The following is a 21,815-nucleotide window of genomic DNA, read 5'->3' on the forward strand; positions in this document are numbered from 1 at the left end:
TCTTTCAAATGGCCTGTAAAAATCTATCTGCTTACCAAATACCCATCACACTTATTTGTGTGTGTGGGTGGGAGGGGAAAGAAGACTTATTCACTGGTATCCAGTGTAACAAATGGGTATGTTTTAGCTTTGTTGAAACTAGGCTGAACTACAATCCATGTTATCAGACATAAGTAATTACATTCCCAAAGGAAGAGTACAGAAAAACCGGCAACTGCTTCTACAAGTCTTGGCCTAATTTATAATGAGGCATTATTCAAACTGCCTTTGCAGATTTGCTGACAGATTGTACTGCTATAATCTTACAGTCATTCCCCAGTAAAACTGCTGACAAGCCACACAATGAAATCAGCATTAGTGCTTCTTTTCGAGCCGGATCCTTCAACCGATTCAAATCAGTAAAAAACAAAAGGTCTAAAAAATACCAGGAAGTTTGCTAGGAATGTTGTGCTTAATTTAGGAAAGTTTATCATCGTTTCCATAGAGAAACCTGAACAAGCTATGAGTAAAGCGACAGAAAAACATATATCTTGTGAGATCAAGAGATCTCCTTTGTTCATTTTGCATGACATTCGCAGATTTGAAACAGTTACACATTTGAAGTGTTAGGAGAAAGCCTTACCAGTATCGTGATTCCTTGTTCTTTGCATAACATGGCCACAGCAGCTAGGAGAACACTCAGCAAGATCCAGGCTACAGAAAAAGTGGTTCCTTCTTTACCTGCCAGTGCAAAAGCAGAACACAAAGCAAATAAGCCATCAGCACATGACAGTATACATAGAACTAACTGGAGTCTGAGGTGGAGTTCATGGGAATGAACCACAAATCTTAATTAAATCTTTAATTACCGTTGGAATTTTTATGGTGAAGAAAACGTTGTGTTTTTCTAGCTTGAAATTTGCAATTAATAGCAACGACAAAAATATTTTTCCAGATTTTTAGGCCATTATCCTGACAGGTTGAGCTCAGAGCAGCTTGCAACAATGTTATACAGTTAAAATTCAGATAATAAATGATTTAAACTAAAACAAAACATCATTTAACTCATGACTCACAACCAAAACAGGCCCCCAACTATGGTCTGAGTGCCCGGTCCCGAGGCCCATGTGCTTTTCTCGGCCCAGGAGATCTCTAGCCACCACCTGCAGGTTGGCAACCCTACAACGCCTAGACCGGCTCACCATCAGATTCTCTTCAGCCCAATCAAAAACAGAAGCTCTTTTAGAGAATAAAACCACAAAAACTAACTGCATTTCTCCTTCAGAATTCAGAGTCTGCCAGCAATTCTTCCTCTTGATTCCAAAGTGCATCATAAACTAATGCAAAACTGGCAGTCTGAAGACACTTGTTGTGCTTATATGATCAAGATTCAATAAGAGGCTTTCCACATTTAAAAAAAACAAAAAAAACTTTGAGCACAAACATTATTCAACCCCCCCCCCCCCCCGGAAAGAAACAAGGTATCATGTGAAGTTATAGCAACCGAATATACATCCTGGCGATCCCAAATAATCAATTTGAATCCCTATCATTTGGCTTTGAAAATGTAAAGCAACAAATGCATGCCAATTACTTTAAAAAAATACACACACATGCCAAGTGTGTTAATCAGTTTAACGAAGCACACTCCCCGTGACGACGACGCTTCCCACCACGATCTCCTGTCAGAGAATGGAACTCGTTCCTGGTTGGCACCTGAATCTAGTTTAATGTGTCACACCATATTGTGGGAAGACATTCTGCCACCCCCACCAGATGGTCACAAGTTTCATGTATGCCAAAGACTTTCAGCAAGCATTTTATCCTTGTTCCAAAAGCAAAATGCCCACAAGTGTCTCTGTCATTTCACATAAGAGAATTTAGTTTCTAGGACCTGATTAATTTCACATTGTGGGTCCATACAGCTCATGCTCCAATGAAGACATTGGGGGACGGAGATCTATTAGAACTGCCAGCTTGGTTGAACATCCAGATGTGAGCCCTACTTACTAAGTCAATTTTATGTAACCTGGTTTACGGTATCAATTTAATAATTAGGTTGATTTTGACTTGGAAGCAGTGCCCACAGTACTGTCAAATTTAATACATACAGTAGGGCTGTGCCCTGATTAAAGACATCTGAGCCAATTTACCTACAAATTTTAGTCAATCAGTTAATTCAGTGAATCTATATATCTGTATGAGACTAAAATAATATTTCTGAGAAAGAGGTAGAATTTCCTCGTTTTTAGGATGATGTTTTCACACAGCACAGCAATAGAATAGTCTTAGAATAGTCCTTTTTTCATCTGGGGAAGGAAAGGGATAGCTGCTGTTCTGTGACAACCCTACTACACATAGTGTTATAAATTCTTGTATTTAAAAATTAACAGATTTAAAATTGTTGTTTGATTACAGGGAAAGCACACCAAAACACTCTCTGACTTCACAGTCACAGGCCCAGAAAAAATAATCCAGGCTAGCCTGATCTCGTCAGATCTCAGAAGCTAAGCAGGGTCAGCCCTGGTTAGTATTTGGATGGGAGACCACCAAGGAATACCAGGGTTGCTGTGCAGAGGAAGGCACTGGCAAGCCACCTCTGTTAGTCTCTTGCCATGAAAACCCCAAAAAGGGGTCGCCATAAGTCGGCTGTGACTTGACGACACTTCACACACACACACACACACACACACACACACACACACACACACACGGTCCATCAATAGATGGTATACATCTTCATAGTAGTTGTACGAGCAGACGAGACCACTGGGAGAACGTCCCCAAAAAATGGGTGAGCTCCCAGTGTGTAGAAATCCAGTGCGCAAGGCGCTGCAAACAAAAATGAGAGTCGGGGCGGAAAGCCCGCTGGGCAGGCAAGGTAGCTGGGCTGCTGCCCGGCTGCACACAAAGAACGCTCCTTCCAGAATTGCGTCAGCGTTTTCGCTAGAAATATAGCTTCGTCAGCCTAGATTCAACTTGTTTAGAATTCACCTCAGAGGGTTTGAAATTGTCAGACCCCACTGACACGGACTAACCCTACACATGTACCGGTCACCAGTGACCTTACATGAATAGAGGATGTTTTGCATGTTAGGGGCCACCACAGTTCCAATGCAAAAAGAGCACCAGTATGCAAATGAACAATTAAGCGTAACTTGATTATAACTTTTGGCATATCTTCAAAGTGGCCGCTAAATAATAAACTACGCATTGAGGAACAGCTTTATCTTTACCAGACAGAAGATTGATTAAGTAGTAGTTGCGAAAACATAAAGGAAAGTGGAGTAATGGAGTAATAAAAGTAATTACTCAATAAAGTAATAAAAGAAGATCTTACAGAAGAATATAAATCACAATTGAATAAAAAATGTCTTTGCCATTCCACATGGACAGACATACTGTTTGATGGGGGTATTTAAGAATCTGCCAAATAATTCATTGAGGGATAGGACATTATGTCTAGCCAAGAAGAAAGATTGGAATGGTTAACAATTCAAGATAATCTGGAAGCACTGGAAAAGATGGGGTGCTCTGTCCCTAGAAAGAGAGTGTGCATTTCCTTTTTGCATCACCACACAGTTCAAGATGGTCTCTTTGTTCTAAATCTGTGAGTATCTTATTCATTACTAAAGGGAGGTCTGAGAGAAAACTTGAATAGGAAATCTGTAAACTTGAAAGTCTTTTGTCTACTATCTTTGTCAAAGAAGACACAAAAGGGTCAAGCTCAGTCCATTTTAAAAGATCAGGAAGAAAATTCTGATCAAATAGAAAAAATCTGAATTTCACCACAGATCGGGCCCCCCACATTTATACTGATCTGAGAAACACACTGATCGTATAAAACACACAGTCTCAAAGGATGCCAGCATGATTAAATGTTTGAAAGGCATTAAGATCTCATTGTAAAAGAGGAAGCTTGCCTAAATTAATAAAATAAAAAGAGCATAAGTTCTGACAAGCCCATATTCATTTGTAATGAAGCTAGACAAGAAAATGGCAACAGTACAAAAAAGGGGACAGGGACGGTAGACAAAACGTTTCAGAAGAACTTAATTCTTTGTTATCATCCTACACAGCTGAAATTGCTTAGAGGATACCAAACGTGAACCCTCTTTATTAGCTCTCGTATGGCTTTTTCAATAAATTGAATATCAATTTATATAACCCATATTTCTCAATCTCTTAAGGGTACTTTACATATAGATAAATACAGAAAGTTTCTCTGTGCAGTAGGAAGTAAGTCATGCGTACACATTGCTGCAAATATTTATGATCTTTTAAATTTGCATCATAGTTAAACATAGGTTCCTGAAGATCTTTACACAAGATTCACACAATCCTGGGAACCTCCAGGTTTGCAAAAAGATCCAATTTGTGAAAAATAATTTAGATGGGAACCTCCCCTCCCCCAACGAACATTAAGATTGATGTCTGATCATATGAAGACATTTGGGGACAAATGGAGTTCAGGGGGCATTTTGGGTGTAGAAAATCAAAATGGTGCCCAACGCTGAGGTAGTGGTGTTGGCTCCCAGCACCATGAAGAGGAAGAAGTGAATGAGGGGGGACAGAAGCTCCATGGAGGAGAAAGGACATGGGGCCAATGGCAGTAGAGGGGTATACAGATCCAGCAGGAAAAGCAGGAACAGTAGTGGAGGATGGGACTTCCCCTTCTTCACAAGTCCTCTATTTGTACCCTCTAACTTCCATGATTCTTCCACTTAGAAAAGCAGTGATTGACTCACAGGGGGAAAAGGCGATGGATGGATGGATGGATGGATGGATGGATGGATGGATGGATGGATGGATGGAGGCCAGGAACATTCTAGAACCTGAAGGTGCAAAGTTCTCTTTTTGCCCAACACCATCAGTGAGGTCATATTTTAACTTCTAAGATCTAACAGACAGCTCTATTCAGAAATCATACTTACTGTCTTTCAGTGCCCTGCAGTAGCCGAGAAATGACAACAGAAAGAACAAGGCGCACAACAGGTCTGCTCTGCCAACAATCCCTGCAATCTTGAAAAGGAAAAAAGAGCCAACATTTAATTACCAAAATAAAAGTTTCCCTTAAAATTAAGGCACACAAAAGAGCTATTCCTTTTAAAACATTGCATTGTCTTGTCATTTGCTTCTATCAGTCAGGGATTTATGAATACAAAGCCTTTATTGGCATTAGCACTACAAACAGTAGTGTCTACATAAACATAAATCACAATTTATGATCACATTCAAGGATTGGTGAACTGGGCACGCAACCAAACCTAGGCTAATTATATAGTCCAATTTTTTTTTTGCATGGCCAAATGACATTTATGTCATATCTGGCCCTCGTAACAATTGTGCTCAACACCCCTGTTCTATGGCATTATAACCTGTGGAGGTTCCTCCCATTCCCCAAAACCCCACCCCCCAAAGGTTCCTGGAATTCCCCAGTCCAGAGTGGTCAACCCTAGGAAGCACCACGCCACATCCAAATCACTCAGTGGCAGTCAGTGGTGCAACTGGATCATATATCAATTCAATTTTCAAATACCTTTATTGGCATAGTACAATTTGCAGTATATAAAAGGCTAGACTGATCTTGTCAGATCTCAGAAGCTAAGCAGGGTCAGCCCTGGTTAGTATTTGGATGGGAGACCACCAAGGAAGTCCAGGGTTGCTGTGCAGAGGAAGGCACTGGCAAACCACCTCTGTTAGTCTCTTGCCATGAAAACCCCAAAAAGGGGTCGCCATAAGTCGGCTGCGACTTGACGGCACTTTACACACACAACAGGATAAAAGTTAAAGTAAAATAAAATTAATAAAATAAAATTAATATAAATCATTCCTTAATGTTGTGATTCTACTTTCGACTAGATTCCCATTGGTTGGCTGCTATCGTCAGAAATTTTGCCACATTTTCATTATCTCAGGATCCTTATCAGCTAATCATTTGTGAAGTATTTTCATGTTATCGTATATCAAGTCCCCACTTCAGTGCTGCACTTCCTTGACGGGCACCCTCTCTAGAGTCCACATAATCTCCAGGGTTACAAAGGGCTACAAGAGGGAATAATTTTTGATTGGTAGCTACATAGGTTAACATCTGAAGACTGCCTTAACCTTAGAATGCAAAGCATTTGCAAATGCAGGGATCAGAAGAGATTGATTAAGAGGTTATAGGCTTCAGATTGGAGCTGCCCCCCATATTATGTGCATGGAAAAAAAGGAGGAGGAACAAAGCCTGCACCTCCAATAATGCAAAGATCAACACTGTTCTGGTAAGAGCAGTGCACAAACCAAACTCTGGAACTTTCAGAAAAGATGTCTATTCCTTGAGTCATTAAGCATGTCAGAATGTTATCTTATTCCAATGATTCCTTCTGTGTTATCTTGAACAAAGAGCCATTTTAACAAAAATTCTAAAGGGTTTCCATCATTTGCAAGTGAAATTCGCCTCAGTTGCAAGGAACTGTTACATCAGTACAAAGATTGCAAGAGTCCTCCATCGGGCAATAAAATGGGGGGGGGGGCGTTTGCACTTGCGAACTATGTTCCCATTTTAATCTTGCTGGTCAATTTAGGAAGTGACTTCTGCCAGGTGTTTGGAAGATGGATTCGTGGAGGACCATTTGAGGAGGGAACAACAAGAGCACACATCTGCTTGGAATAATTTGTTCAGTGAATTTAGGACACAAAGAACTTTTAAGATTGTTAAGCTCTCATTCCTGCAACCACCTGTAAGCTTTTAAACTGTTATTCCCATTTTACAGAGGAGAAACTGAAGCTGAGAACTAGATGGGTGGGGCCGTGGCTCAGTGGTAGAGCCTCTGGTTGGCTTGCAGAAGGTCCTAGGTTCAATCCCCGACATCTCCAGTTAAAGGGACTAGGCAAGGAGGTGATGTGAAAGACCCCTGCCTGAGACCCTGGAGAGCCACTGCCGGTCTGAGTAGACAATACTGACTTCGATGGATCAAGGGTCTGATTCAGTATAAGGCAGCTTCATGTGTTCATGGTGGTAGAAAGTGCTGTCAAGTCACAGCTGACTTACGGCAACCCAGTAGGGTTTTCAAAGAAAGGAACGGTCAGAGGTGGTTTGCCATTACCTGACTCTGCATTGCGGCCCAGGACTTCCTTGGTGGTCTCCCATCCACATATTAAGCAGGGCCGACCCTGCTTAGCTTCCAAAATCTGATGTGATCAGACTAGCCTGGGTCACATAGATCAGGGCAATCATTACATACATACCATATTTTTCGCTCCATTAGACGCACCGTACCATAAAACGCCCCCCCCCCAGCTGGCCGTCGGGGCGGGGAACGCTGGCTCGCGTCATTCTGGTGCGCCCAGTCGCTCTGTGCGCCCCCCGCCTCCCAGCTGGCCGTCGGGGCGGGGAACGCTGGCTCGCGTCGTTCTGGCGGGCAGGGCGCACAGAGCTGGGCGCGCCAGAACGACGCAAGCCGGCGTTCCCCACTCCGAAGGCCAGCTGGGAGGCGGGGGCGGCGCACAGAGCGGGCCCGCCTGCCTCCCAGCTGGCTGTCGGGGTGGGGAATGCCAGCTCGCATCGTTCTGGCACATCCAGCCGGCTCTGTGCGCCCCACCCGCCTTCCTTCCAAGCTAGAATGTGTGTCTTATGGACTGGGCTAGGGTCCATAAGACGCACATTCACTCCATAAGACGCACCGACATTTCCCCTCACTTTTGAGGAGGAAAAAAGTATGTCTTATGGAGCGAAAAATACGGTACATACATACCAACACCTACTTAGATTGCATATTAAAAAATGTACTCGTAGGTATAAAATCTGGTTGTAAAATCTCTTAAGTCCCAGTGAAATATCTTGGAATAAATATTTTTGGACAAAACACAACATTGTTTAAAGATAACTACCAAAAGGTATGGACTCTTATTCAAAAAGATCTATCAAGATGGAATAATTTGAAGCTATCTTGGCTGGATAGAATTGCGGCCATCAAAATGAATGTATTACCCAGATTGAACTTTTTGTTTCAGATGCTGCCAATACACATAGAGGATACGATTTTAGAAAATTGGCAAAGACAACAAATGTATTTGGAATGGAGAAAAGCCAAGAATCAGTTTCAAAGTGATGCAAGATGAAAAGGAGAGAGGAGGCTTAGCATTGCCTAATTTGAAATTATACTATCAGGCTGCTGGATTAGTTTGGATTACTGATTGGATTAATGACCCGGAATGAAATAAAATGAGAGTGGAAAAAGAAGACTGGACTCATGGGCTTCATTATTATCTTTGGAAAGCTATAAAGCAAGATATACTGAAGCATCGACATGTTATTAGAGAAGGCATAATGAAGATCTGGCTGAAAAATAGAAAAAGGCTGAGCCCGAAACCTGCCCTTTTGATGTCACCGACAGAGGCCTATTATAACATAGCTGAGAGGAGGACTACGGATTGTATAAAATATCAAGATATGATTACAGATTATGGAAAAATTAAATCCTGGGAGGAATTCAATAAAGGAGGAAAGAAAATAAGTTGGTTAACATACAACCAACTAGTTGTGCGACTGAGGCATGATTGCTTAGAACAAGGGAAAATACAAGAAAGCACAGGCTTTGAGAGGATGATAGCTAAACAGAAGGATCATTTAGGCAAAATATATAAATTACTTAAACATGAAACTGAAACCGAACAAGTGAAAAATTATATGGTGAAGTGGATGCAGAATTGTGGAAAAGAAATTACAATGCAAAGGTGGGAACATTTATGGTTAAAATCCATAAAATTTACAGACAGTTACAATTTGAGAGAGAACTGGTATAAACAGTTTTACAGATGGTACATAACTCCAGTGGACATTAAAAACAAAGATGTGGACAGTCAATGTTGGAAATGTAAAACGAAGGATGGGACTTATTTTCACACCTGGTGGTCGTGAAAAAAAAAATGTTAAGAAATGCGAAAGGTTTTAAAACTTGCCTTTCCTCTAGACCCAGAGATAATGTTATTAGGAATACTGTCTACAAGATTGGATAAGAATAACAAAGAACTATTTAATTACATGCTAACGGCAGTCAGAGTTGTATTAGCAGCAATGTGAAAACAAGATGAAATCCCAGAGATTGAAAGATGGGAAGAGAAAATGGCTGAATAAAGGGCCTTTAGGAGAGTTGCAAAAAAATTGGAAATGCCATTTGAGTATGCAAAATTGTAATTATGGAGAATTTATTGCTATATAGATATTATATAAGTATCTTATAAGAGCTGAATAATAGATGTTGTCATAGTAGAGAGATAAATATAACTTCATTAATGAATAGCTTTTTAAGCAGAATATTAATAAATCAGTATGGGGGGAAGCATAAAATTAGAAGATAGCAACAGTTATATGGGGTGAGTAGAATCAGGGTTGTATCAGTAATTAGTTGTACTGTATTGTATGCTATGAAAGGTATAGGCACTTTTTAGGTGAAAATTGCTGTATGTATGTTGTGTGCTTGTAGAGTTTGTGGTATTTAACAAATAAAATTGTAAAAAAATGTACTGGTAGGTACAGCGCAGATTAGGTGGCGTTAATAGAATACAGATATTTCCAAGTGCTTCTTAATCCTTGAGTAATTAGGTACTTACACATTCAGTGTGAACTGGATGAACAGCAAACAGTAAAGCAGCCAGCAGGGACGATTTTGGGACCAAGTTTAGTCTTCTGCCTTTACTGGTGTATTGCAGCCCACCCAACAGTATCGAGAAGACATCAACGATTACGATGGAGATAAGACAATGGAGTATTATATTGATGACATGAAAACCCAATGGGTAGAAGCCTCCAGCTAAAAAATAATTAATCCTATACAAGAAGGGGAAAAAACGTTAAATTAGAAATTAGTGTAAACGTTTAGATTAAACGGGCAAAGGTTTGTTTCATTTGTAAAGTTCCTGAAGGAAGAAGGGTATTTTAGAAGCCAAACTTCTACCGAGTTTGCACAGAGATGGCACAGAAAAGATCTCCAGCTTATTTATACAAACAGATCCGAAGAATTTATGAGCAGTGATGCTCCTGAAAACTGTGACTAGCACTCAGTACCTGGGTGGGTGAAGGAAGAAGCCAAAAAAAAAAGCCTCTCTTCCTTTTCCTTCAGCCCTCTTTTCTTCCTTTAGTTCATTTTTCTTATTTCCCCCCCGCACTCAATATTTACCTTTTCACATTTCCATTTCTTGCTCCATCTCCCTTTTCTCTTTTTTGTGTATTTTTTTGCTCTTCTCCATCTACGTGTAAACTGGGCGTAGAACGAGCCAGGGCTTCCCAAGGACTAGTTCCAGAACTGCAAAGGGTCAGCTCTATAAAAGAAGCCTACACGAAAGGGTGCTTTCCTTCAGCACTGAGTAATCAGAACCGGCATTGATAAGAGAAGGGTTCTGACTTTCACGTAGGCCTGGGCACTTTTTTGGAAGGAAAATAGGGATGAGAGACCTAGAGTCTATTGAAAAAGAAAGACCTGCATTACGTTAAACAGTATTAAAAATTTATGTATGGTACAGAGAGGTGTGGAGATCTGTGACATGCAGCTCCTCAGAAGCAAGCTTGTTGCACTTCTGGTGTCTCCACAATCCAACAGGAAATCACAGCTACTTCATACACTGACGCAATGTTCCCGCTGTCTCCAACAACAGGGATAAAGCACAAAAGGATGTTCCATTTAAGGAACGTCTGAATGATACTGTGATCCTACAGAAATATGAATGGTTGTATTGAGAGAGTTTATGACAGTATGGGTCAGCTTACAGGAATCTTGTCCCAAGGCTCTAAAAGATTATAAACACCCACTCATAATAAAGGCAGTCTCTCAACAAATTTGACTTTCTTTTTAAAGAAGAGCTGTTTTTTATATGCCGATTTTCTCTACCTTTTAAGGAGAATCAAATTGGCTTACAATCTCCTTCCCTTCCTCTCCCCATAACAGTAGGGTAGCGAACTTCCAGGTACTAGCTGGAGATCTCCTGCTATTGCAAGTGATCTCCAGCCAATAGAGATCAGTTCACCTGGAGAAAATGGCTGCTTTGACAATTGGACTCTAGGGCATTGAAGTCCCTCCCCTCCCCAAACCCCACCGTCCTCAGGCTCCGCCCCAAAAACCTCCCACTGGTGACAAAGAGGAACCAGGCAACCCTACATAACAGACACCTTGTCAGGTAGGTAGAGCTGAGAGAGTTCTAAGACAGCTGTGACTAGCCCAAGTTCACCCATCTGGCTTCATGTGCAGGAGTGCGGAAACCAATCTGGTTCACAGATTAGAGTCCGCCGCTTTTGTGGAGGAGTGGGGAATCAAACCCAGTTCTCCAGATTAGAATCCACCGCTCTTAACCACTACACCACGCTGGCCCTCTGTGTGGTTTTTTAAAGCCTCTTTGTGTGATTTTTTAAAAAGGAAAAGCAGTCTTAAGCACGGCCCACAATCTCTTACCTGAATGTTAATACAGTAAGCGGTCGATACGATTTGTGGCTGGTATTGCTACTGAGTTTGCTCCCCCAGAAGTCATGATGCCATAGATCACCAAGTGGGGTTTCTGCCCTGAGGTCCTGCAACAAACACAAGGTTTATATCATCATCAGCATGACCAAAACTCTCGACTTTGGTTCAGGTAATCAAGAGAGCCATTCTGCAAAAAATATATCCTGCAAAAAGTATATAACAATTTTTGTTATTCCTATCTATCATTCACACTAGGAATCTTGCTTTCTTCAGAGACTTTCTTTTTTTCGCCCTTTTGAAGAATGTTTACTGTACATTTGTGAGAATGGAAAAATCTGTCTTCACAGTTGTGTGTCATTTATATGTGGATGATTCAGAACACAAGATATTCTATTGGCTTAATTAATTGGGTGAGAATGTAGGGTCTTGTTCAGGGCCTCATTAAGACATGCTGTGGGCCCTCTTAAACTTGACATAGCTTCAGGCCTCAGCATTACAAAAATTGTAATTTTATAATTTTTACTCTTTTTTCGTAGTTAGAGGCCCCTCATAACCTGAGGCACTGAACCACAGCTTCCTTATCTTGTGGATAAATCCACCCCTGGTCTTGTTTCTCATGCAGAACTTCCAATTCTCGGAAATTTTGCCTATCATGGGAAGAAAAAGAGTAAAACTAGTTTCCTACTAAAACATATTTACTTCTTAACTTTGATTTTCAAATTAATTATACAACAAGGTAAAATAGAATACTCATTACAAGTGTTGCTATAACAGACGCAGAAAATCAAAATTAGTACATGTTGTCCTGAATGTGTCCAAATATTCAAGACAAAATGTATATTTAATATTAGACTTTTGATATACAGTCAGTCTTATCATATTAAATAATTCCCAAAGTTTGGTAAAATTGCACTGATTTTTTTTCAAATACAATCAAAATTAAAGCCTTGATGCATTGTAAATATTCATATTCTGTTATACAGAAGCGTGATTTAAGGTATAACCCTAAACGAAGTTACACCCTTCTAAATCCACTGAGGTCAACACTCCTAGAAGGGATATAATTTTGTGTAAGATTGCTTTGTAACTTCTCAAAATATTGCAAAGGGAATTTCCAACCAAAAGAATTATACTGGCTAGCCAGGAGAGTGAAGTTGCTCTCATAGAGAGGAATCAAGAAGCAAGGAACTGGTACTGCCATGGAGGAGGACACTAGAGAGACAAAATTGACCCTGAGGTCCCTACAGACCTGGATGTGTGCTTTCATTATTATCTATGTGTTGTTTCTGCATAATATGGGGGGAGGGTCCCAAAAGAAATATTTTTGGAGGCCCATGATAATTCACAAGCAGCCTTGTAAGAAATTGACTCAACAGACTCAGATTCACTACAGTGACACAGCAATAATATTGCCGTACAGAATAAAAAAGGCTCAATTAAGCACATGACAAGATTTGGAATGACTACTAGGGAGAGCTGAGATTAGTGGAAGCAGAAAATTGGTTCAATTACAGTTTGGAGAACACAATTCTTGATGAACTAGTGCTATTGGGGTTGCCAGTTCTAGGTTGGGAAATTCCTGGAGTTTTGAGGGTGCAGCCTTGGGGAGGGGAGAGTTTGGGAAAGGGGGTCCTCAGCGTGGCATAATGCTATAGAATCCCCTCTCCAAAGCAGTCATTCTCGCCAAATTTCTATTGTGGATACTTAGTATGTGACTGTTGGGCCGGTAGGGTTACCAGGTCCCTTTTCGCCACCGGCAGGTTTTTGGGGCGGAGCCTGAGGAGGACAGGGTTTGGGGAGGGGACTTCAATGGCATAAAGTCCAATTGCCAAACTGGCCATTTTCTCCAGGTGAACTGATCTCTATCGGCTGGAGATCAGTTGTAATAGCAGGAGATCTCCAGCTAGTACCTGGAGGTTGGCAACCCTATGGGCCGGACAGAAATGTGCTCACCTCACAGGCACCACTGGTTACTAGCAGATTTTCCTTTTTTAAAAAAACTTATGCTTTGTATGAGGGAAAACGTATGACAAATAAAAAATGCTGGTGATTTCTTATTCAGTTGTATTTTAGGTTCTCCTCCTTGTGGGTTCAAGTTTTGATGCAATTGCCAGTATGGTTACACTTGTCTAAGTCAATGGCCTTTGAAGTCAAAGGGGTTAGACGGGTGTAACTCTCCTTAAAATGGCACAGTTAACAATATTTAGAATTTAGATCCATGAACCTATAAGCAGCCATTCAGACATGGCAGCACCACCCCAAGTTCAAAGGCAAACAATGTTTACCTCCTTGGACAGCCCATCAGCCCCATTATCTTTATTTCAACTAAGGAATGGGGGCCGTGAAAACCCCTTGCTCCAAATGACTCTGCAAATATGGGCCCTAACCAACATTGCTCATATTTCAGATTCACCATTCTGCTCACAGAACCATACTGGTACTTGAGATTTTATGCACAGCCGTTTCTGTCTTCAGGTTGATGGAAAAAAGGAAAAATATACAACGTAGGCCTTCTGTCAAACTTCAGTCAAAAAGAGCTAGATTTCATTCCCTGTCTATGCAAAGGAGCAAGGTTCTATCTAATTCTATAGATTGTACCAAATCTGGGCGCGGATCCTATGACTTCTCTTGCTTCTCTCCAGCCACTGCAGAGGCTATCCCCCACTGTGGCACTTGCTTCCTCTGCCACTTGTGCATGCACAGGATCGATGTTTTTCAGGGAACACTTTCACACCATGGACCCCTGTCACACATGGAAGTGTCAGCAGAAAAGGAAATGAATGCCACAGCAGAGAAAAGCCTGCAGTGGCCAGAGAGAAATGTGAGGGGAATCATCATCATAGGATCCTTAATGTGCAGAGATCGGACTTAAATGGACAATCATGCTAGGAAAAGTTGAAGGCAGCAGGAAAAGAGGAAGACCCAACTAGAGATGGATTGACTCTATAAAGGAAGCACAGCCCTCAATTTGCAAGATCTGAGCAAGGCTGTTAACGATAGGACACTTTGGAGGACATTGATCCATAGGGTCGCCATGAGTCGGAAATGACTTGACGGCACTTAATACACACACACACACTATACTTATAAAGTTAGCTTATGCTCTTCAATTCAGTATCATATCTACTGCATCTTAAACACCAGGGCTGTGCACTGCGCATTTCCTTTTTTTCCCTGTTCATGTCACCAGCACAGCATTACAGTAAATGCAGCACAAATATTATAGATCACAGCTAATGACCATTCTTATCAGAATTCCCCGTGGTGATCCTTTCTTAAATTTCTAGAAAACATTGTTAAAGTGCCATTTCGTTTCTGACACATTAAATGAATAGGCTGACCCCATTGTGTCCGGGATCATGACTCAGATTAATAGAAGCCGAGTAACAGCATTCAGTCAACACCACTGAGAAAGAAAAAGCATAGTGGGCGTCTATAAAAAAACTGCAGTTTAATCTGGAAGGACCACATCTCAGTGGCCTTTGCACTTCTTTGCACGTGGAAGATCCCAGGTTCAGTCCCTGTCATCACCATTTGACAGGATAGCAAGCAAAAAGGATAAGAAAGAGCCCTTCTCCAGTTGGGGTAGGCCATAGTATGCTAGACAAACCAATGGTCTGATTCAGTGGAAGGAAGTGCCATACGAGCTTTGCCTGAAGGGCCACCTATCTCCATATGATCCCACATGTCAACTTGCCCAAGAGGCTCAAGCACTGCTATCACAGCTACCTCTCCTTCAACTCAGATAGATTCCTGGGGTTGTCATTTAAAAAAAAAAAAAGGAATGAAAGAGTCAGCTGGATGGAGAGATTCCTTCCACAACTTCCAATACCATCCATCCAAGCCTTCCAGTATGACAACATGCATTGCTAACAGATCTTGATCATATTTTCTGGAGGACCATTGTTTCTATAGTTTCTTTTGGAAGGAAAGATGGGACAACATCCAGGAACTGTGCATTTCAGTATGGTCCATCTTTGTAAGATCCATGACTGAGAGAAGTGGGCAGGTGGGAGGGAGAACCAATCACTTTAATGTATAAAAGCCATAACCATGAGGTTCTGCAGCATGGGGTTAAACATTTATTTATTTTCTTCATTTATACCCTACCTTTCTGCCAATTGGGGACCCAAAGCAGCTTACTATATTTTCCTCTTCTGTGTTTTAGCCTCACAACAACCCTGTGAGGTAGGTTAGGCTAAGATTGTGTGACTGTCTCAAGGTCATCTAGTAAGGTTCTATGGTAGAGTGGGGATCTGTAGACTTAAAGCTGCTTTCTTCACACCCAGTACTTGGGCAGTAGTGAGAGAATATCAACACATTTGTTCCACGCTAATAACAACTTTAGCCATGATGGAAAACGGCAGGCAATCTCATTACATTCACAAAATAGAATGCAAATAATAAAAATTACTCATGCATGGAGCCTAGAATATTACAGCGCAAAAATAATTTGCACAGCTGATATCCATCGGCTTTTTTTTAAAAAAAACTTCAATAAATAAGAAAATAAGGCAAAGCAAACAAGAGATTCAGAAACACTTTGAATTAAACTGACCTCCTGGAAGTCCGTGCCAAAGCTTTTATTTGATTTAATAGGAGGCAGGATTTTGCCCTGCATTGGTGATTCAATTAGCTGCTATGCCAGTAAAGTTCCACAGAGTTGAGCAGATGGCAACGGGACTGAATCAGTTTATGCAATCATCAAATCACCTTCAGAGCAATTGGATTTCACCTACGTACCCACTGCCTAAACAAGAACTAATGCGCACAACCACAGTTGGGGCTGATTTTCCATCTGTGAAAACAAAGTGTCCTGTGATAACTTAAAGACTAACAAATTGATTGCTTCATTAACTTTCAAACTCTAGAGCCCACTTCAACTGATACGTTACTCAACAAGACAATTTCAACAAGACAATTTCTTGCCAGTGGAAACTGAATTTCCTAGTTCAGATGCAGTCCTGTCCAACTACAAAACAAGCCTAAAGCACTCCTTCCTATTATACAGATGCTTCCTTTCCTTGGTTCCCCCACTCCAATTTCAGCTATGGTTAATATGAAGTGTACAACAATTTAAACACAATCATGGTTAGGTCAAACCAGAGTTTGCAAACCCGGCTGAAAACACTGTTGCAAACTTTGGTTGCGGCTTTCTCTTGGTTAGCGGTAGAACTGGTACCCATCTAATGTTCACTATAGTGGGCTCCAATAAGAGAAGGGAGAATCCATACCTGAGAGGGCAGGGGGGAGGGACATTTGAACTCATTGGGTGTCTTCTAAGCCTAGTTAGAAAATCAGGTCAAATGTCAAGATGACTGAGAGGTCAATCCAAATGCTCCACCATGGACACAAGTGCTGATTTATGGAGACGCCACCAACAATCTTAGAACTGCAATCTTCTGCATACTTGTAAGCCAGTTCAAATAAAATTCTTGCCATGCTAAGTAGGATTGCCAGTTCTGGGTTGGGAAATTCCTGGGTATTTGTGGGGTAGAGTTAGGGGAGGGCAGAGTTTCAGGAAGGGAGGAACCTCAGTAGGGTACAATGCCATAGAGTTCATCCTCCAAAGAAGCCATTTTCTCCAGGGGAACTGATCTCTGTTGTCTGGAGACCAGTTGTACTAGCAGGAGATCTCCAGGTCCCACCTGTATGTTGGCAACCCTAATGTTAAGGCTGTCCAAAACAGCACCTTCACAGCAAATTATCCACCCCAGTTACTTATTACATCAGCACAGTGGCTGAAACAGAGCCATGACACACATATGCTACCCAGAGGCAAGAGACAACACTCAAATGGAGCAGGGTCAGAGAAACACCCTCTATGATGGCACCAGCTCACATAGCAAATACTGCTTCACATTGCCGCCAAAGGTAGAAAAGCCACCCACAGAGAGGAGTAATGCACTGATCTGCCTTAACCTTCCACTGAAATCAGCAGGATTTGCTTCCCAGAAAACACTTATTTGCTTTAGAACATTTCTGTTTTACTGACAGAGGCAGGACATTCGAGGCAGCTTAACATGTGAATGCAACTAGAATAAAACCAGCTACATACAATCAACAGAAGTAAAACTTGAATAGGATAAAAAAAACATGACATGATAAATTGGCTTCTGGCCCACTGCGGAGTAGTCTGACAACACCTACATTAACCTCCTCATTCAATCTGGGTTGACAAACGTTACGCTAGTTGGAACATATGCCTGAGAAATGGTTGTGTGGATTAGCCAAATCAAAAATCAGAGAGGAAGCTAAGAACACAGGAAAGTTACCTGTGGGAAAAATTGCTAAGAAAAACTTCTGTTATAGATTTGTCCCCCCCCCTCCAAAAAAAAGACATAAGGGATGCTATTTTTCCATTCACTTTAATAACACACTTGGAAATGTCATGTATGTATTCCTCTATTGCTTAGAATATCTAATTCCAAGCGTTTGAGTTTAAATAGCAGCCTTTGCATAATTAGGTGTAACATTCTGAGAAAGACTCGTTCTAATTAATACATGCAACAGAGACACATTCCGCCTGAAATGCTTTACTTGTTCAAATGTCTGCCTTCTTAAACACACAAAAGACAAATCATTCACTGTACACAGTTTTTTAAGAGCTGCTTGCAACGGCGAGAAAGCATCTGGGAAACAGCCCTGAATGCCAATAAAACCCAGTAACAGACTGCTCTGTGCTATGGTGGGCAGAGTGCCAAACGCAGAAGAGTACCACTAGCTGGAATTGTAAAGGGAGGAGAAAAAAGTTAATAAAAGAATCACAGTATGGCATCCAGCACCAGCTTGGCCATAATCGATAGATCTACGAAACGGCTTCACCGGCTGGAGCTCGCATGGACAAAAGAACCAAATATGATGTGCTAGCCATGAAGCCAACTTTCATTATGCCTTGGATTCCTCCTTGTTCAAGGGGCCACCGATTGACTACAATTTCTGGAAGTGGCTTTAATTAAGGAGAACTAGAAAATAAAACAACGCTTCAGCAGGGATAAAATATACCGTTCAGTTTTAAGAAGAACGCGCAAAGATATAAAATCGAAAATAAATTAAGTCTTCCTGTTTTCAGACGCAGGCTGTGTAAGAACCAGCTTATTTACTGAATTGATTTTATGCCGCTATCCTTGAGCAAAATCAGAATCTTAATGCATTTTTCGAAAGCGGAAGCAGATAAATTGAACATTAATATATTTAATACAAAAGTGTTGGGACAAGGGGAGGAAAATTGCATGCACGAACACAGCAACAGGCTAGCCAAATGGATTATGGAAGGGTATTCCAGTATGGATGTCAGGCGCATGCGGAGCCTGCTGTGTGAACGCTCATGCTAAGGATTTGGGAACAAGCTGTAACACATTGTAAACAGTGATCATCTGCAGGCCGACAAATCTGGACGTATATTTTATCATGGTTCCTTCAAGGGATCTCATGATAACACATTAGAGGATTAGCCTCTTTTGTCGTGACAATTAAAGGAGATAACCCTAACTATGTTGTCTTGTGCTCCTCCATAAGCTAATAGCCAAGAGACAGAGATCTTCCTAAGGCTAGTCTGAAGCAACATTGCACATGACTGAAAGAACAGTGAAAGAACAGTGAAACCCGAGCCTTCCTACCCAGTGCCCCATGCAACAGATTTTCCATTCACTTTACCACAATAGATATTGTATATAGTACGAGGTTAGTTAGTGACATCATAAGAGTGAAAGATGGACCACATTTTAAAATCTAAAGTCAGTTGGTGAGGCACACAATTCAGAAGGGGCCACAGCTAAGAATCTGCTTGCCATGGAGGAGGTCCCAGGTTCAATCCCCAGCATCTCCAGTTAAATAGATCTAGCAGTAAGTGATGTGAAATACCTCTGTCTGAGATACTTGAGAGCTGCTGCCAGTCTGAGTAGACAATTTATTCATTCATGGTATTTATAGTCCGCCCTCATTCCCAGCTAGCCAGGCTCAGAGCGGGTCACAACAATATAATCATAAAACATCGGTTAAAGCATACTTTAAAACTACATTAAAATTATATACTCCATAAAGCAAGATGGCATTCATTAATTGTAGATAGCAGCCACTAGAAAAACCTGGCCAGGCAGTGACTTTGATGGACCAAGGGTTTTATTCAGCATAAGGCAGTTTCATTGTGTTCATGTGACAGGTCCCCCCACACTTTACACAACAAAAATAAAGCTTAGTCAGACAACCTCAGTTGCCAGAAGATGATGGGGAAGCACTCCAAATATTAGTCGTCCACTCATCTCCACCTTCTATTAGTCCTCCACTCATCTCCACCTTCTAGCCGCTAATGGTTTCAGTAGTTGGACCTTAGGATGTTCCTGCTTGATAAGGGCCTACTTCATAGAAGTTGAACCAAGAAAAATAACTTGGGCAGTAAAGGTTCAGTAGTTAAATAGTTTAGGCGTATCCATCTTAATGGCAGAAATACGGGGCCATCTCTGATTATTCAAGTTTTAATTTGATTTAAACATCAAGATATTTTGGAAGGGGGTAGTTAGTAAAGCCAAATACTACGGAAAAAAATAAAACCAGGATTCTGCGCTTTTGGATATATCAACAAGTGCATTTATATCCCATCTCTCTACTACTGTAAATAAATCATTCGTGAAGGCAAAAGTATACAGAATCGGTACTCTAAAACCCCAAAACAACTGAAAACACATAAATCGCAAAATATTAAAGAGCAGCACCAAAAAAAAAACCCCAACTAAACCAAAAAAATAGTAAAGTGTTAAAACAAGAAAACAACAGTATTAGAACAAGTAACAAGAAGCCCAACCAATCCCCTTCAAAACAGAAACCATTTTAAGAAGATATTAAGCAGATACTGGACAATTAGGAGCAAGGTCAAAGAACTTCCTGAGGAAGATCACTCCATGGTCTAGGCATAATAGCTGAAAAGGTGCCAAGGAGCCATGAGTTCCCAAGCCCTTACATGGACATCTCTTTACTTTCAAAAAAGCAATGTCATTGCTTGTGTTTCCCCCATATAACTATTCTAAGAATGTGGAAATGCATGACACAGCATGATATTGATCCTTCTCATGTGGTTTATCTTCAGGAATATAACTGAATTACTCAGTAATTGCTTGTGTACATTATAATTCAGTACACAAAGCCAGTTCAAGTAAACTGTTAGCTATTGAGGTTAGCTATCACAATGCAACTTCCCCCTATACAAACATTATGCCAAATCTCCTGTGTCTACATGAGGCAACAATGTATGGCCAGTATGGTACATGTATGTATATTATACATTTCCTAAAATTAACAATGCTGTTTTCATGTGTTAACACCATATTGCCCAGAACTTGGTCAATCTGCTGAGGGAACAGGATGAGTTTCAGTCCCAAAACATTCCTTGGAGAGCCAGCATGGTGTAGTGGTTAAGAGAGGTGGACTCTAATCGGAGAACCGGGTTTGATTCCCCAGTCCTCCATATGAGCGGCGGACTCTAATCTGGTGAAACTGATTGGTTTCCCACGCCTACACATGAAGCCAGCTGGGTGACCTTGGGCTAGTCACAGCTCTCTCCGAAATCTCTCAGCCCCACCTACCTCACAAGGTGTCTGTTGTGGGGAGAGGAAGGGAAGGAGATTGTAAGCCGGTTTGATTCTTCTTAAAGATGTAGAGAAAGTCAGCATATAAAAACCAACTCTTCTTCTTCTACATTTGTTCCTGGTCTTGGTCAAAGACACAGTAGCCCTGAACACGTAATCCCCTCCACTCAATGTTCCGAAAGCAACATCCCTGATCCTGAGGTGGGAGGGTACATGTGTACACTTCCTCCACGCATGGGTCACAGCCAATGCACTCATTCCTGTTCTCCCTCTCCATCTGTTGACTGAATGAGTGGAGGGATCATACACTTAGGGTTCACATCAGCTTGTTCATGGTATTTGTGCCTCTCCCATCAGTAGAAGACAAGTATAATACCATTTTAGGACAGGGGACTATCTGGTAAATAAAATAAATAAGTGATAATTGGTGCTTCCCCTTCCCTGCTCTGCTGCAGTAGCAGTGGTCCAAACCCCTCTTATGCCAGCATGGTGTAGTGGTTAAGAGCAGTGGTTTGGAGCAGTGGACTCTGGAGAATTGGATTTAATTCCCCACTCCTACACAGGAAGCCAGCTGGGTGACCTTGGGCTAGTCACACTCTCTCAGCCCCACCTACCTCACAGGGTGTCTGTTGTGGGGAGGGGAAGGTGATTGTAAGCCGGTTTGATTCTCCCTTAAGTAGTAGAGAAAGTCAGCATATAAAAACCAACTCTATTCTTCTTACACATAGAGCTCTTCTCGGCCAAGATTTCCCACGGTGGGTTTTTATTTATTTATTTATTAGATTTATACCCCGCCCTCCCTGGCACAGCAGGGCTC

General features: G+C 41.3%; 1 protein-coding gene across 2 annotated transcripts in view; it reads right to left on the reverse strand.

Moving 5' to 3' along the window:
* TMTC4 (transmembrane O-mannosyltransferase targeting cadherins 4) overlaps positions 1–21,815 on the reverse strand; it is a 51,221-nt gene that overhangs the window by 21,969 nt on the left and 7,437 nt on the right. For both annotated transcript variants that reach the window (XM_056861684.1, XM_056861685.1), the window contains exons 3-6: positions 11,409–11,524; positions 9,577–9,793; positions 4,914–5,001; positions 623–720 (exon numbers count right to left, since the gene is read on the reverse strand). In XM_056861684.1, the coding sequence (XP_056717662.1) occupies positions 623–720; positions 4,914–5,001; positions 9,577–9,793; positions 11,409–11,524 (519 nt within the window). The remainder of the gene's footprint in view (positions 1–622; positions 721–4,913; positions 5,002–9,576; positions 9,794–11,408; positions 11,525–21,815) is intronic.

This window comes from Euleptes europaea, chromosome 16, assembly GCF_029931775.1.
Source record: "Euleptes europaea isolate rEulEur1 chromosome 16, rEulEur1.hap1, whole genome shotgun sequence".
NCBI classification, from domain to species: Eukaryota; Metazoa; Chordata; class Lepidosauria; order Squamata; family Sphaerodactylidae; genus Euleptes; species Euleptes europaea.